The 15656-nt window shown below is 41.9% G+C and overlaps 1 protein-coding gene across 1 annotated transcript in view; it reads right to left on the reverse strand.

Annotated features, from left to right (window-relative positions):
* Positions 1 to 10079: 10079 nt before the first annotated feature.
* LOC122436398 (ankyrin repeat domain-containing protein 13A-like) overlaps positions 10080 to 15656 on the reverse strand; it is a 34529-nt gene continuing 28952 nt past the window's right edge. The window contains exon 2 of the mRNA XM_043460207.1: positions 10080 to 13599. Coding sequence (XP_043316142.1) covers positions 11921 to 13599 — 1679 coding nt within the window. The 3' untranslated portion in view covers positions 10080 to 11920. The remainder of the gene's footprint in view (positions 13600 to 15656) is intronic.

Consider the following 15656-nt stretch of genomic DNA (forward strand, 5'->3'; position numbering starts at 1 on the left):
ACAGCTCACTACTTAATGGCAGTCTTGCTGAAATACTTTAGGAGACACATACTGATATCTGCAACTTACCACAAAATGCACCAAGGAAAAAGATCGATTGACGATTGGATAGAGAGATGTATATAATGGATAGAATGGTGAAAAATGAAGTACTGTAAAATGGTTATAAACCCAGACCCGTACATATGCTGCCTACAAGAGACTCACCTCAAACCAAGGGACATATACAGAGTGAAAGGGAAGGGCTGAGAAAAGGTATTTCATGTGAAGAGATCAAAAGAAAGCCAAAGTAGCTATACTCATACCAGATAAAATAGACTGAGATAAAGGTCATGAAATGAGACAAAAAGACCACTTCGAGTGATCAAAGGATCAATCTAAAAAGAAGATATATCAATTATAAATATATATGCACCGACCATAGGAACACCACAAAACATAAGGCAAATGCTAACAAATATGTGCTAACAGTAGCACAATAATAGGGGCAGATTTAATATCCCACTCACACCTATAGATAGATCAAACAAACAGAAATTTAGCAAGGAAACAAAAACTTTAAATGATACAATGGACCAGTTAGACCTAATTGATATCTATAGGACATTTCACCACAAAACAATGAATTTCAACTTTTTCTCAAGTGCACATGAAACATTCTTGAGGATAGATCACATCCTGGGCCATAGAGCTAGCCTTTGTAAATTGAAAAAAGTTGAAATAATTTCAAACATCTTTTCTTATCACACTGTGGCAAGACTAGGTATGACAAAAAGACACTACAATATTGTAAAGTAATTAGCCTCCAATTAAAATAAATTTTTAAAAAGATATCAACCACAAGGGGAAAAAACTATCAAAAATACAAATATATGGAGGCTAAACAACACACTTTTGAATAATCAACAAATCACAGAATAAATTTAAAAAGACATCAAAATATGCATAGAAACAAATGAAAGTGAAAACATGACAACCCAAAACCTACGTGATTCAGTAAAAGTAGTGCTAAGGGGGAGGTTCATAGCAATACAAGCTTATCTCAAGAAACAAGAGAAAAACATAAAATAAAGGACCTAACTTTACACCTAAAGCAGCTAGAAAAGGAAGAAATGAAGAACCCCTGGGTTAGTAGAAAGAAAGAAATCATAAAAATTAGGGTAACAGTAAATGGAAAAGTAACAAAGTAAACTATAGCAAAACCCAGCAAAACTAAAAGCTGGTTATTTGAGAAGATAAATAAAATAGACAAATCATTAGGCAGACCCACCAAAAAAGAAAGGGAGAACAATCAAGTCAAGAAAATTAGAAATGAAAATGGAGAAATCACAGCAGACAACAGAGAAACACAAAGGATCATAAATGACTACTATCAGCAGTAATATGACAATAAAATGGACAACTTGGAAGGGAGATCGGGATGGTGAATACTTGTAAATCCATGGATGATTCACGTCAGTGTATGACAAAAACCACTACAATATTGTAAAGTAATTAGCCTCCAACTAATAAAAATAAATGAAAACAAAAATAAAAAAGCATAACCTTCCAAAACTGAACCAGGAAGAAATAAATAATCTTAACAGAACCATCCCAAGCATGGAAAGCAAAACTGTAAGAAAAATCTTCCCAAAAACAAACAAACAAACAAACAAAAGCTCAGGACCAGATGGTTACCCTAGCCACCTGGAAAAAACAGGTACAGAATGAAGTACAGAATGGCGCTGATTTGGGGAAATGGGTGAAGATGGGTGGGACCAACGCCTTCAGAAGTGGTGTGGGCAGAGAAGGCATATAGGCCAGGCAAAGAAAGGGAAGGGTGTTTTATGCAGGTATCAAGAGGCAAGAGGATTTTGGGTAGGTTCAGCTCACCTTGACACATTTTCTGGACCTCAGTTGACACAAGGTCTTCATCTTGTGGTCTAATCCCCTGGGTATCTGAAGAATGCTATTCCATAACAGCTCTAGAGACTGTGTCTTCCCAGTCACCTTAGTCATTTTGAAGACTCCCAGTGGTCTGTTCCAGAGCCATGAGCAACCCTATATATACTCCTCCCCAGGGGGCCACACCCTTATACTTTATGAGATCAGCAAGTCACTTCCCTAGACAATGGAAGGCCTGGGTGAGCCTTGACATCACAAAGCCCCATCCTGACACATCTAGGGGTGGATGGCAAGGAAGTCAGATGATTTGGTAGGAGAAATGAGGCATTTTTAATGCCCATTAAGAGCCCTCCATACTCACTGGCCATCCTCATTTCTCTAAGTCAACTCTGAAGAGTCACAATGCAAGGAGAGTGTGTCTCCTGTGTGTCTCCTCCAAACTTTGCCTCATAGCCACAGTATTCAGGCTTTCATTCTGTTCTCTCTCACATATACCATTATCTAGTTTTCAATATCTTGCCTAAAACCCCTCCATGATAATTAGGCTGTATTGGAGTGTCTGTGGGAATGAGAATCATCCCACCTTATTCCTACAAGGTGGTCTTAAAGCACCTTGAAGACCATTTAATTCTGGGCCACCTACCAGAAACCTTTTCCATCCCACCATCTATTCTCAGTGTTCACGTAATTCTCAGTTCTCTACTTTCCAGGCTGAAACACCTGTCTTCGGGGCTGTGAGACTGCCCTGAAAACACTTGCCTTTGGTCCACTTGGAGCTGTCTTGGCTCTAGTCTAGGGCTCATGGTCATCTCACTAGGTGTACTACACAGGCTTCAGTTTTGACAGGGTGATTAGGATGAGGCAGATAAGTAAATGCTTCAGGTTGTGCAGGGTGATCCCAATAATGAAAGAACCACCAGTGACTGATTAGCATTCCCAGGAAGGTTGCCCAGGTTGTCCAGAAATTTGTGAGCCTCATATGTAAAATTCTTTTCAACATGTACCATTGTAAATCTTTTCTCATCTTGTTTCCCTGCAGGCACCTCCATTGGAGCTTATCTAACAGTCAAGACCAAGGTGGAATTCATTTCCATGAAGAGCTACCACAAGCTTCTAGCTTCTTGGAGGGACACACTGAGTAATCATGTCCTGCCCATCCAGTTCCCAAGGTCCCTCATTCAAGTTGTTGGCTATGGAGGAAAGGGGAATGAGTTGTGGGCTTCACATCAGTCCTTGTGTTCCTAATTGGCAAGCAGGGTCCACCAGCCTGAGGTGTGCCCCTGGGGACACAGTTTTTTACTTAGCGGGACTTACTGTGTTTCCTGTAAAGCGCTCACTTCTTAGTGTCCACTGGTTGCTTATTCACTCAGGTTGCATCACACTGCCTCACATTGTAAGAGGTAGAATAAAGCATACCATGAACAAACCCAAAAGATGACTCTTAAAATTTTTAAGAAAAAAAAAACTAAACAGTGATAAAAAAATGTGAAAAAGCCATGAGCCAACAGTTTATAAGAAAGATGTAGCACTGGACATTCATTTTATTAAGAGAAGTTTAAAAGACATGAGCAGCCATTTGACAAGATAGATATGAAACTAGACCCTAACCACATTAAAAAGATATTTAATCTCACTAAGGTATGAAAAAAATCATACTAAAATTCCCTTGAGAAATCAAACTGAGCCAGAGGTGGCATAGGCTTTATAAATTTCCAGCAGAGACATTAAAATACTTGGAATAACAGTGTTTTCTATGTTGAAAATTAAGTAGAGGTTTGTAAATCATAAAATAGGCGCAATTGCATTCATAGATATGTCAACTATAGTATCAGATGACAGACAGAGTGGATAGAATAAATGACAGATTAGACAGGGCAGCATGGGGGAAACTGTGCACTTGACGAGAGAGCAATAGAAAGTGTCCAGAATTAAGCACAGACTACACCAATGTATGCAAAGTATGACACAGCATAATATTTTGACTTTTGCCGCTAACAATGCAGCACTGGTTAAACATTTGAAAAGCAATCAGTGTAATTCAGCTTACTAAAGAACTAAAAATGAAACACAGTTGGGTCATCTCAATAAATGTTGAAAAATAATTTGATAAAATCAAACATCTATTCCTGCATAGGGAAGTTCCCCTGCAGAAGAGACAGACTACCAACAGAAGTATTATTGCGCTTCCCCTGTGGCTCAACTGGTAAAGAATCTGCCTGGTATGCAGGAGACCTGGGTTCCATCCCTGGACTGGGAAGATTCGCTGGAGGAGGGCATGGAAACTCACTCCAGTATTCTTGCCTGGAGAATCCCCAAGGCCAGAGGAGACTTGTGGCTTACCAATTAAGGGTCAAAGAGTTGGACCTGACCGAGCAACCAAACAACAGACCCACATTCCTAAGAGGAGCTCTGAAGATAATAGAAATAGATGAGAAAATTCTCAGCCTAAACAAGGTGAAAGAACAAGCCTAGACAGTAGAGTTGAATTATAAATAACCTAGATACTAGAGCTGAGCTATAAAAGATTTTAGGCAATAAAATATCTCTCAGTTCAGTTCAGCTCAGTTCAGTCGCTCATGCATGTCTGACTCTTTGCGACTGCATGAATTGCAGTACACCAGGCCTCCCAGCCATCACCAACTCCCAACTACTCAAACCCATGTCTATCGAGTCGGTGATGCCAACCAACCATCTCATCTTCTGTCATCCCCTTCTTCTCCTGCCCCCAATGCCTCCCAGCATCAGGGTCTTTTCCAATGAGTCAACTCTTTGCATGAGTTGGCCAAAGTACTGGAGTTTCAGTTTCATCATCAGTCCTTCCAATGGACATCCAGGACTGATCTCCTTTAGGATGGACTGGTTGGATCTCCTTGCAGTCCAAGGGACTCTCAAGAGTCTTCTCCAACACCACAGTTCAAAAGTCCGTTTTTTAGCACTCAGCTTTCTTCACAGTCCAACTCTCACATTCATACATGACCACTGGAAAAAACATAACCTTGACCAGAATGATCTTTGTTGGCAAAGTAATGTCTCTGCTTTTTAATATGCTATTTAGGTTGATCATAACTTTCCTTCCAAGGAGTAAGCGTCTTTTAATTTCATGGCTGCAATCACCATCTGTAGTGATTTTGGAGCCCAAAAAGATAGTCTGACACTCCCAACAGTAGTGTAATTAGTGCATTCCACACAAGAGAGAGGAGTAATGTTTAATACTCACTCAATAGAACAATTTTCTAGTTACATTCATAAATTAAAGGAAACAAAAATGTCCAGAAAATAAACATAATATAAAATCTATTGATAATTTTGTATCTAATTAAGACTGTAAAATTTTAAGGGAATTTTTAAGGAAAAAAAAAATCTGCCAAAGATACAGTTTAAGCAGCCCCAATGAACAAAATTTTATTTTCATTTTTCCATAGTCTCAAAATAACTGACAAGAATGAATTTCATTCCAAAACATATTTTTCAAACACAGCAGGAAATTTTATGTTCAAATATAAGATGTTTTTACTTCTCAAGCTAACAATGTTTGTACCTTGCAGTGAAAACTTTGCTTCACTGATTTAGACAGAAATAAAAGCATATTGTGTGTCTTTACCTTGACGATATTTGTTGTATCACTGTGTATTTAGAATCAACTGCCTGAATGTAGGATGTGTTTTAGTATGTTCCCTCAGGGACTGCATGCTGTGCAGGAAGTGGTCTCAAGGACTTCCAAACCAATAAGAATGCTCTATGGAATCAAGCAGTGGTAACCATGGCAGTCTGTGTTGGCAACAGCTGTTTAATAGGGTTTCCTCTTAATTAAATACCTCATAAAAGACAATGACTTTTTAAATATAAGTACTAAAGCTGTGGCTACATGAAATATATGTCTACACCTATATACACATATGTATGTATACACTAAAATTTTATACCTTGTGAATAATAAATAAAATATTAAAACCTGACATAGATGACAACTAACTTTTAAAACTAAAGCCAAGAAAACTTGGTTGTGCAGGAGAAAATATTTAATTACTCTTATTATTCTAGGATACTGGAGTATGGAGATGATAATAGAGACAGAACCAGCCTTTATTTGGTTTTATTCTTGTAATAAAACTCTTCGTGGGCATTGCCTCCCAGTATTCCGTATACTGTATGTGGGCCACTCACCCAGCCCCACTTGTGGAAGGCCACTGTTCCAATCTAAATTCCTTAGCTAAAAAGGACCTAATCAATATTGGCTTTGTGACCTCCAAAAAAAAAAAAAAAGCATTATTTTCTGTATTTCCTTCCCTTTTACCTCCCCACTCTTCCTTTTCTCTTCTTCCTTATTATACAATTGCTAAAAATTCGTTTGCATTTATATTTATTACAAAACAGTGGCTCTATTCCCCATGATGTACAATGCATCCTTGAGTTCATCTTACACCTAACACTTTATACCTCCAACTCCCCCGCCTCTGTATTGTCCCTTCCACTCCCGCCTCCCCGCTGGTAACCAGTAAATTGTTCGCTATATCTGAGCCCCTAATTTCATTATAGTCTCTACTTTTTGGTATTTTAAGATTGTGTAAGTGATATCATATAGTATTTTTCTTTCTTATTTTATTAAATATTCTACCTTCCATGTTGCTGCAAATGGCATTATTTCATTCATTTTATGACTGAGTAGCTTTCCATATGTCTTCCTTGGTGGCTTCCTGGCCACCTGCCTGTCAAGGAGGACATGTGGGTTCAATCCCTAGTTAAGGAAGGTCCCTTGGAAAAGGAAATGGCAGCCCACTGGAGTATTCTTGCCTTGAAAATTCCATGGGCAGAGGAGCCTGGAGGGGTAGAGTCCTTAGGGTCGCCAAGAGTGGGATATGACTTAATGACTGAACAATGAGTACCCCATAGTACAAATGTACTAAATCTTCATCCATTCATCTATTCTCTGTTGGAGATTGAGGTTGCTTCCATGTCCCGGTGAATGGCGTGATTCAAGGAATATAGGGGTCCATGTGTCTTTTTTAATTAGCGTTGCATTTCTAAACTATTTTTTAAAAGGCATTGCTAGGTCATGTGTTGTTACATGCTTCATTTTCTCAGAAATTCCGTACTGAAAACCATCAATATTTTAATCTTAGGAAATACCCTTTAGTAAGCAATTTTAGTCAAGGCTATATTTTTCCAGTGGTCATTTATGAATACGAGAGTTGGACTGTGAAGAAAGCTGAGTGCCAAAGAATTCATGCTTTTGAACTGTGGTGTTGGAGAAGACTCTTGAGTGTCCCTTGGACTGCAAGGAGATCCAACCAGTCCATCCTAAAAGAGATCAGTCCTGAGTGTTCATTGGAAGGACTGATGCTGAAGCTGAAACTCCAAAATTTTGGCTACCTCACTCGAAGAGTTGACTCATTGGAAAAGACTCTGATGCTGGGAGGGATTGGGGGCAGGAGTTTGTGATGGACAGGGAGGCCTGGCATGCTGCGATTCATGGGGTCTCAAAGAGTCAGACACCACTGAGGGACTGAAATGAATTGAACTGAACTGAAGCAAGTTTGAATTTTTGAGGCTGTTAGTTGCTGGCATCATACCTTGAGGTGTAATAAACACTACTATGAGTCAATACCTTGTGGCAACTTGTATGCCTTTTTAGCAAATGGGACTGCAACCCACACATGAGAAGTCTCCCCAGCTAAGCTCCCACCACTGCACTCACACGCAGAAACACCAACTCCTATTCTTTTTCTCTCATGGGAAGTATATCATTGGGGATCAATCTGTACCAAGTTCTTCACCCTACTTTCTGGCTAACTGTACCTTCTGGTCCCACAGGACCCGTCTCCCTCCCTTTTCACACCCTTATCCCTTCCCTGCCCTCTCTGCACCCCTCTCCACACCCCACTACTTATCAGAGAAGTCAGAGACACATAATTATACATCAGGTTGATTTTATTTAATTTTCATTATTAATGTATGCTGTTAGTATCAGATTCAACACCTGTAGTGTTGCCGTTTCTCAGTGGGGAGACCCACGAAGATTTCTGAGGTCTCTAGCCATGCTCTGAAGTGACTGACTGCCCACTAGTTTAGCTGGAATTGCAAGATTCTGCACAATTCCTGGGACCTTCTCTGGTTCATTCTGCTTCAGCTCTTCATTCAACTTGGAACACGGGATACAGAGCTTTGAGCCTCTGATTTTCTTCAATTTCTTTAAGTAGGAGATTTTTTTGAGAAACTTCATTGGTCAGCTTTGCTTGAATGTGCTTATTCACTCTCACAGTTACCCTGGCCACTTGGAGAAAACAAGAGAGGGATCTTAGAATCGAATCAATTTGGGGAAGAGGGTGAAGATGGATTGGAAAGATGGCTTCAGGAGAATGGGTGTGTGCAGAGAAAGGGTATGTGCCAGGCAAGGGCAGTGGAGGATGTCTTATGGGGCCGTGTTAATGGGCAAGAGAAGCTTGTGTGGTTTTAGCAGACCTTAACACTTCTTTGGGACCTCTTGATAGGAGGTTATCTTTTCTTCCTAGGTATCTGGAGAGAGCTGATCCATACAGCTCTAGAGCCTTATGGCCTCTCAGTCAACTCAGTCATTTTGAAGTCACCCAGTGGTCTGCTCCAGAGCCCTGAGCAGCCTTCTATATACCCCACCCCTTAAGGTTTATGAAGTCAGTAAGTCACTTCCCCTAACAATGGTGGGCCTAGGTGAGCCTTGACATCACAAAGCACAATCCTGACACCTCTAGGGGAGGATGGGAGATGATTTGGTGGGAGAAATGAGGCATTTTTAATGCCCCTTAAGAGTCCTTCAAACTCACCTGTCATCCTCATTTCTCTAAGTCAACTCTGAAGAATCACAATGCAGGGAAAGTGTTTCTCCTCCAAACCTTGCCCCACAGCCACAGTATTCAAGCTTTCATTCTGTTCTCTCTCACATATGCCATTATCTAGTTTTCAATATCTTGCCTAAAATCCCTCCCTCATAATTAAGCTGTATTGAAGTGTCTGTGGAAATCATTCCACTTTTATGATCTTAAAACACCTTGAAGACCATTTAATTCTGGGCCACCTATCAGAAACCTTTTCTATCACACCTCCTTTTCTCAGTGTTCATGTAGCTCTCCTCATTTTTCTGGTTTCCAGTCTGAAACACTTGTCTTCACGCTGTGAGAATGCAATGAATGCACTTGCCCTTGCTCCACATGGAGCTGTCTTGTTTCAAGTCTAGGGTTCATGGTCATCTAACTAGGTGTACTGCCCAGGCTTGGAATTTAACAGGGTGATGGGGATGAGGAAGACAAATGCATGCTTCAGGTTGTGCTGGGGTATCCCAAGATAGAAATCTCCACCTACAACTGATTTGTATTCCCAGGAATAGATGGAGCTTGCCCAGAGATGGGTGAGCCTCATGTGCAAAGGTCTTCTCAACATATACCCTCACAAATCACTTTTCTCATCTTGTTTTCCTGCTGGAACTTCTAGAGGAGATTACCTCATAGTTGAAACTGTGGTGGAATTCATTTCTATGAAAAACTGCCACAAACTCCTGACTTCTTATAGGAAACACTGAGTAATCATGTCCTGTCCATCCAGTTCCCTAGGTCTCTCTTTAAGGTGGCTGGTTCTGGAGGAAAGGGGAATGAGTAGTTTGCTTCACTACAATCCTTGTGTTCCTAATTGACAAGCAGGTTCAGTCAGCCTGAGGTGTTTCTCTCGGGACACAGTTTTTTGCCTTAGTGGGACTTCCTGGGAAACTTCCACAGGAAACTGAAGTGCTCATTTCCTGGTGTCCACCAGTTACTTATTCACCAAATATGCATCACACTGCTTAAAATTTTAAGAGGTAGATGAAAACACAACATAAACAAACCCAGAAGGGGACTCTTAAAATTTTTAGAACAAAGAACCTAGAACATGGTAGCAAAATGAAAAAGACATGAGCCAAGTTCATAAGAAAGATGTTCCACTAGCCATTCACTTTTTTAAGAGATGTTTAAAAGACATGAACAGCCAAATGACAAGAAAGATATGGAGTTAGACCCTAAACACATTATAAAGATATTTATTATCACAAAGGTAAGAGAAATCATTTTAATATTCCCTTGAGAAATCAAACTTACTCAGAAGTGGCATAGATTTTAGAACTTTCAGTGACATTAAAATACTAGGAATAATTGTGGTTTGTTTTTTTTTTTTTTTAGTGTACGAGCACCCTCTAAGGAAGCTGTCTTTATTTGTATTTTGAGAGTGAACACATATATGGAAAATGCTGTGATGGTGACACAAGGCTCAGTCCCTTTTTAACTGACTTCCTGGGGAGAAAGTCAAAGACGTGGGGAAGCAGAACAATGGAATGCAAACACAGAAATTACCTCTGTTCATCTCGGTGAGTAAACACATGGCCTAAATGCAGCCATTCCCAAAACTCATCTTTGCTGGAGGTAAAGGCTAAGTAAACAAAACGCCAGGCTGTGTGTCTGAGACACATGTGATGCTGCATATACTGGCCTCGTGTGTGGAGAAGGAATTTTGGTCAGGCCATGATGAGAAAGGCAGAATGGTCACATGGAATCAAAAGCCCAGTTCTTTGTGACCGGGCACGTTTTGCTGGCAACAGTTAACTGTATACACGGCCGTTTACTGGAACGGGGGTTTCGGCTTCCCTTCCCATCCCCAAAGCAGCGCAACAGGTAGGAAACGGACGCAGAACAGAGGAGCATGCTGTTAACTGGGGGACTTCAGTGCAGCCTGTGGGAATGAATCCCTGGGCCGGGCTGGAGTGACGGTGCCCTCGGCCGCATTCCCCAGGGTCCTCTTATGTTGTGCGATGGTTATTTACAGGAGGGTTAGACAAAATAGTTAACTACTAAAGGTATCCCAAAAAGGGCCTGAGAAAATCTGGTTAAAATGTATAACCTTGTATTGCTACGGATGGGAGTAGTCGTTTTTATCTCTTAAAAATAATAAAAAGATTCTGTTAAAAAATATATTTATCCAGAAAGATGTTGATTTGAACTCTAAAAAGCAACGTGGGTTCACCATTTTCCCTTTTGAGTACAGAGCCACTGAGTTCTGTCTGTAGCTCCCTTGCTCATTTCAAGCCCACCCCTTCCTCTCCAGTGTGCCCAGGGCACGTGGCGGGGTCTTCCCAGGCCTCTGGGTGGAGACCTCTCACCAGAGAAGACATGGAACACACCCCTGCTTTGGTGATCCTTTGGCCAGCCTGCCCACTTCGAGAACAAGCCTCGGGCTGTCCTAGCTGCTCCTTCAGGGTCAGGGTTAGCTGCCTTGGGTTTAGCCTGGAGGATCCTGCTCTCAAAGGAACTGCCTTTACAAATTCAAATCAGACCCCTCCTCGACAAGAAGTGGAGGTGGTTTGAAACTATCAGTAATTTTTAAGGCTAAGGCAACATCCGTTGTCATCTGTGTATCTTAATTTGATGCAAATAGTTAACCCTAAATCTAAAATAGATCCTGTACTTATCTCCTCTTCAGCTGTGGCGGGAGGGGTGGAATAAGGTGGGGGTGGCTTAGGAACAGTGAAGGTGCCCTGGAAACCCTGTACAAAGGTAAAAATTAAAGAGCAGATCGGCACAGGTGATCCATTTCTTTGGTGAACTGTAAAGAAGTGTCTCCCAGGTCCTCATACACCACGCTCTGCAAAGGCTGCTGCTCTCCTCTATAAAAGCACCCGACTCTGCAACAACTCGTCATCACTCCTCGATAAAAATTAATCTACAAACCTGGGGGGAGGGGCAGTGGGAGGAGGGACTGGGTTTGTATCTAAAGCTGGTAAGTAAAAAACGTGACCTGCAAGCCAACAGAGCTAATGGAAAGTGACGATGCTCTCCTCCCCTGATGCCTGGAGCGCGGGGGCTGCGGGACCCCAGCCCGTTAACCGGGGAGCGTGGCGGGTGGGCCCGGAGAAGCCCCGGCCCTGCACCTCTGCAGAAAGCAGGAGACAGCTGCCTTCTGCCGCACCCGCGTAAGGTGCAGTCCCGCGCAGGCGCAGTCCCTCGACCGGGAGCGCAGACAGGGGGGCTGGAGGCAGGCGGGCCTATTTCTCGGTGAGTGACAGCTGGAGGACTTGCTGCAGCTCCGCCTCCTCCTCGCGCAGCCGCAGCTCGCGCTCCTCCAGCTCTTTGGCGGAGAGCTCCATGGCTAGCTGCAGGTCGCTGTCAAAGCGGCTGGTCTCACTGGAGGTGCCGGAGCCCAGGCCTTCGGAGCTGCTGAGGAGGCTCTCCTGGATGGCCCTTTCATACTGGGCGTCATAGGCATGTGCCTGGCTAATCCCTCCATTAGAAGCTGGTCCTGAAAGCTCCTGGCTTCGGCTGGACTCCAGTAAGCTCTGCTGGATGGCAAACTGCATTATCTCGTAATCTTCATCCTGCAGATGCACATTTCTGCCATTGTCTTGGACATGGTAAGACTCAGGGATTTCAAACACAGACTGATCAACCTCGAAGTTTGTGAGAGGGGAAGCTGAATCAGGCTGGGTCCCTTCCACATGTTGAGATACAGTTTCTTCAGCAGTGCTACAGCCATTAACATTTCCAAATGTAATCCGTGCATTTAAGACATGAAACAAGGGAATTTCTATTTTGATGGGAAATCCGGGCGGGAACTCCAGTTTGATGAAGTCTCTCAGCCGGGCAAAATGTGCGCTGGTGCGGGCCATCAGGTCAATGATGGGGACCACCTGCTCCACCAGGGACAGCGGGAACTCCTCACACATCCATAGCATTGCTTTAAACTTTTGCGTCCTAATCGTCAGCTCCTTTGGCCTTCCGATGTCCCTGTCTTTCAGATCGAACTCTTCGTTGAAGTACTCATCAGGCGTGATGGCTGTGGGGTTGTGGGCCGTGGCGCACTCTGTCGTGAGGTCCCCTTGAGCACCAAACTGGTGTTCCACAGTCCCAAGCAGCGATTCCAGTGGGTTCCTGTCGGCTTTGTATCTTTTTTTTTCCTCCTCGGTCAGATGTTCTGTCCGTATTTTGGTGATCACACTTACATTGTTCACCGTGTAAACCTTTGCTTCGTAACCATTAACAACTTCTGCTTTATCTGTCCTCCAGCCCCAGAATCCGGATTTAGTTCTTTCAAAAGCAATGTTTTTAGTATCGAGGCTGGTGTTAATGACGGGGCTTGTGAGCCGCCTCTCAACCTCCCTGCTTTTAGGTTTCATCAGGTCCAGAGTGAGGCGTTCCATTTCCTGGGAAAGGTCAAAGTGTTCAGTGGTGACCACTTTGTCATCATGGTTGACTTCCATCAACTCTGCCCAATTGTCTTCTCCTTTAAAGATGAAACTCCGCCTCCCTCTTATCCAGCTCATGTTCTCAAAGCCCAGCAGCGTGATATCCACACGCAGTTTGGCACCGCTTTTCCAAATGCGACAGACATCATTCGGGCATATTCGGGAAACCAAGGGCACCCAGCTGGTGAATTCCCATTTCATCTGCACGTAAAAATCCGGAGCCTCGAGAATTTTCTGGAGCAACTCCGGAACTCCCTCAAGGGCCATGGACGTGTTGTGGAAGTCCCGATGCTGAAGGACTGTGTACACCATCTCGGGGTCGCCGGTGCTCACAGCCTCGTGCAAAACTGTCCAACCCTCGCGATTTTCCTTTGTCACATCTGCTTTATGTCGAAGCAGGACTCTCGCAGATTCCAAATGTCCCAAAGAAACAGCAAGATGCAACAAGGTACGACCTCGAGGATCCAGGGCCTCCACGTTCTCTGGTCACTACATTTTGCTGCTTCCCCTGGTATTAATCAGCACTGGGAGGAAGTGAATCTCTTCCAGAGAGGGAGACCCCCAAATCAAGAAGGTTTAGAAACCAATAATTGTGGTTTTTATGTTATAAAATTAAGTAGAGACATGGAAATCATAAAATAGACTGAATTTCATCTTATAGATTTGAAAGCTATAGTGTAAGATAACAAATATTGTGGATAGAATAAATGACAGATCAGGCAGGGCAGTAGGAGAAAACTGTGCATTGAAGAGGGAGCAATAGAATGTGCACAGACTACACCATTATATACAATGTTTGCACAGCAAAATATAATGATTTTTGTACCCATAAGAATGTAGTATTGGTTAAATTTTGAAACTCCAAAAGTGTAATTCAACTTACTAAGGAACTAAAAATGGGAAACACAGTAAATGTTGAAACACAGTTAATGCTGAAAAATAATTTGATAAAATGTAATATCTATTCCTGGGTTGGGAAGATCCCATGGAGTAGGGCATGACAACCCACTCCTGTATTCTTGCCTGGAAAGTCCCCGAGGCCAGAGGAGGCTGTTGGGCTTACACTCCATGGGGTCACAAAGAGCTGGACACAAGTGAACGACTGAGCACATTCTGTATAAAATTTCTTAGCAAACTAGAAAGAGAAAACTTCCTCAACCTGAGGAAGCTAATAAGCTGCATAACTAACATAACACTTTGTGGTAGAACACCGAGTGTTTTACCTCTATGATCAGATGTCCACTCTGTTTATATTGAATTTCTGTCCATGAAAGCTTTCTGGGAAGTGATAAAGAACTTACTCAATTTGGAAAAGAATTAAACTGCTTTTATTTGTCAGAGATATCTATGTAGACTATCCAATGAACTCTATAGCAGCAGAATTACTAAACCTAAGAATTAATTTAAGCAATCTTACAAATTATACAGATGATATTACAATTTAATTAATTTCTTTTCTATATAGTAGAACATAATTGAAAATTAAAATAAAAAATAATAACAGTAACATTGAATTTAAAAAAGGAATCTAACAAATTATATGAAATGCATGAATGTAAAAAAAAAAAAGAAAGAAAGAAAAGAAAAGAAATGCACAAAAAATTTGTACAGTAAATTCACGAAATAAATATATACAGATGGCAATTAGGCATGCAGGGTACACCAAATTGATGGCTCTAATGAGAGAATAGACTAGAACAAGTGTGATGAGGATGTGAAAAAAATTTGAACTTTCATGCTTGTTATTGGAAAACAAAATGGTACAGCCCTGGTGGAAAACACCTGGTGGAAGTTGCTTTAAAATTAAACATTGGGCTACCATATGACCCAGAAATCCCACTGCTATGTTTATATCAGCCAGTATGAGGGGGAAAAGTTTACTTAAAGATGTACAGATGAGTGTTCATAGCAGTCTTATATCTAATAGTCAGTAAGTTTTGATGAACAAGATGGCAGAGGGATAGTTGAACATGGAGTATGTCCATGGAGTATGGACACGTCAGGAACACACATTCAGAGATAGAAGTGCTTGCAGAACACCTGCTGAGAAATGACAAGAGTACTGACCAGCAGAAAAGAATATATGGAACCACAAAACTGTAGGATGAAGGAACTAGGAGGGAAAACAGTAGTGGTAGTGGGACTGGACCTGCCCTTTGATGGGTGAAGAAATGAAGTAGGGGTCTTGATCCCCCACATGGGGAGCAAATGTTCTGGATCAGAGGAGAAATAAAAATTTAGACTGAGAGTGAAAAGCTGATCTGCAAAAAGCCTAAATGGAGTGTGAATCAAACAGTCCTTCTGCAGCCATACACACAACCAGAGAGAGATGAAGGTAATCCTGAAGACACAGAAACTGAGAGCGTGGATTTGGAATTTGGCAATCCAGGATGAGGCTGCATGTTTCACTTGGGAGAGAGTGGCTGACTTTATTTTTGGGGGCTCCAAAATCACTTGCAGATTGGTGATTGCAGCCATGAAATTAAAAGATGTTTTACTCCTTTGGAAGGAAGTTATGACAACCTAGAATAGCATATTA

The sequence above is a fragment of the Cervus canadensis genome, chromosome Y, assembly GCF_019320065.1.
Source record: "Cervus canadensis isolate Bull #8, Minnesota chromosome Y, ASM1932006v1, whole genome shotgun sequence".
Classification (NCBI taxonomy): domain Eukaryota; kingdom Metazoa; phylum Chordata; class Mammalia; order Artiodactyla; family Cervidae; genus Cervus; species Cervus canadensis.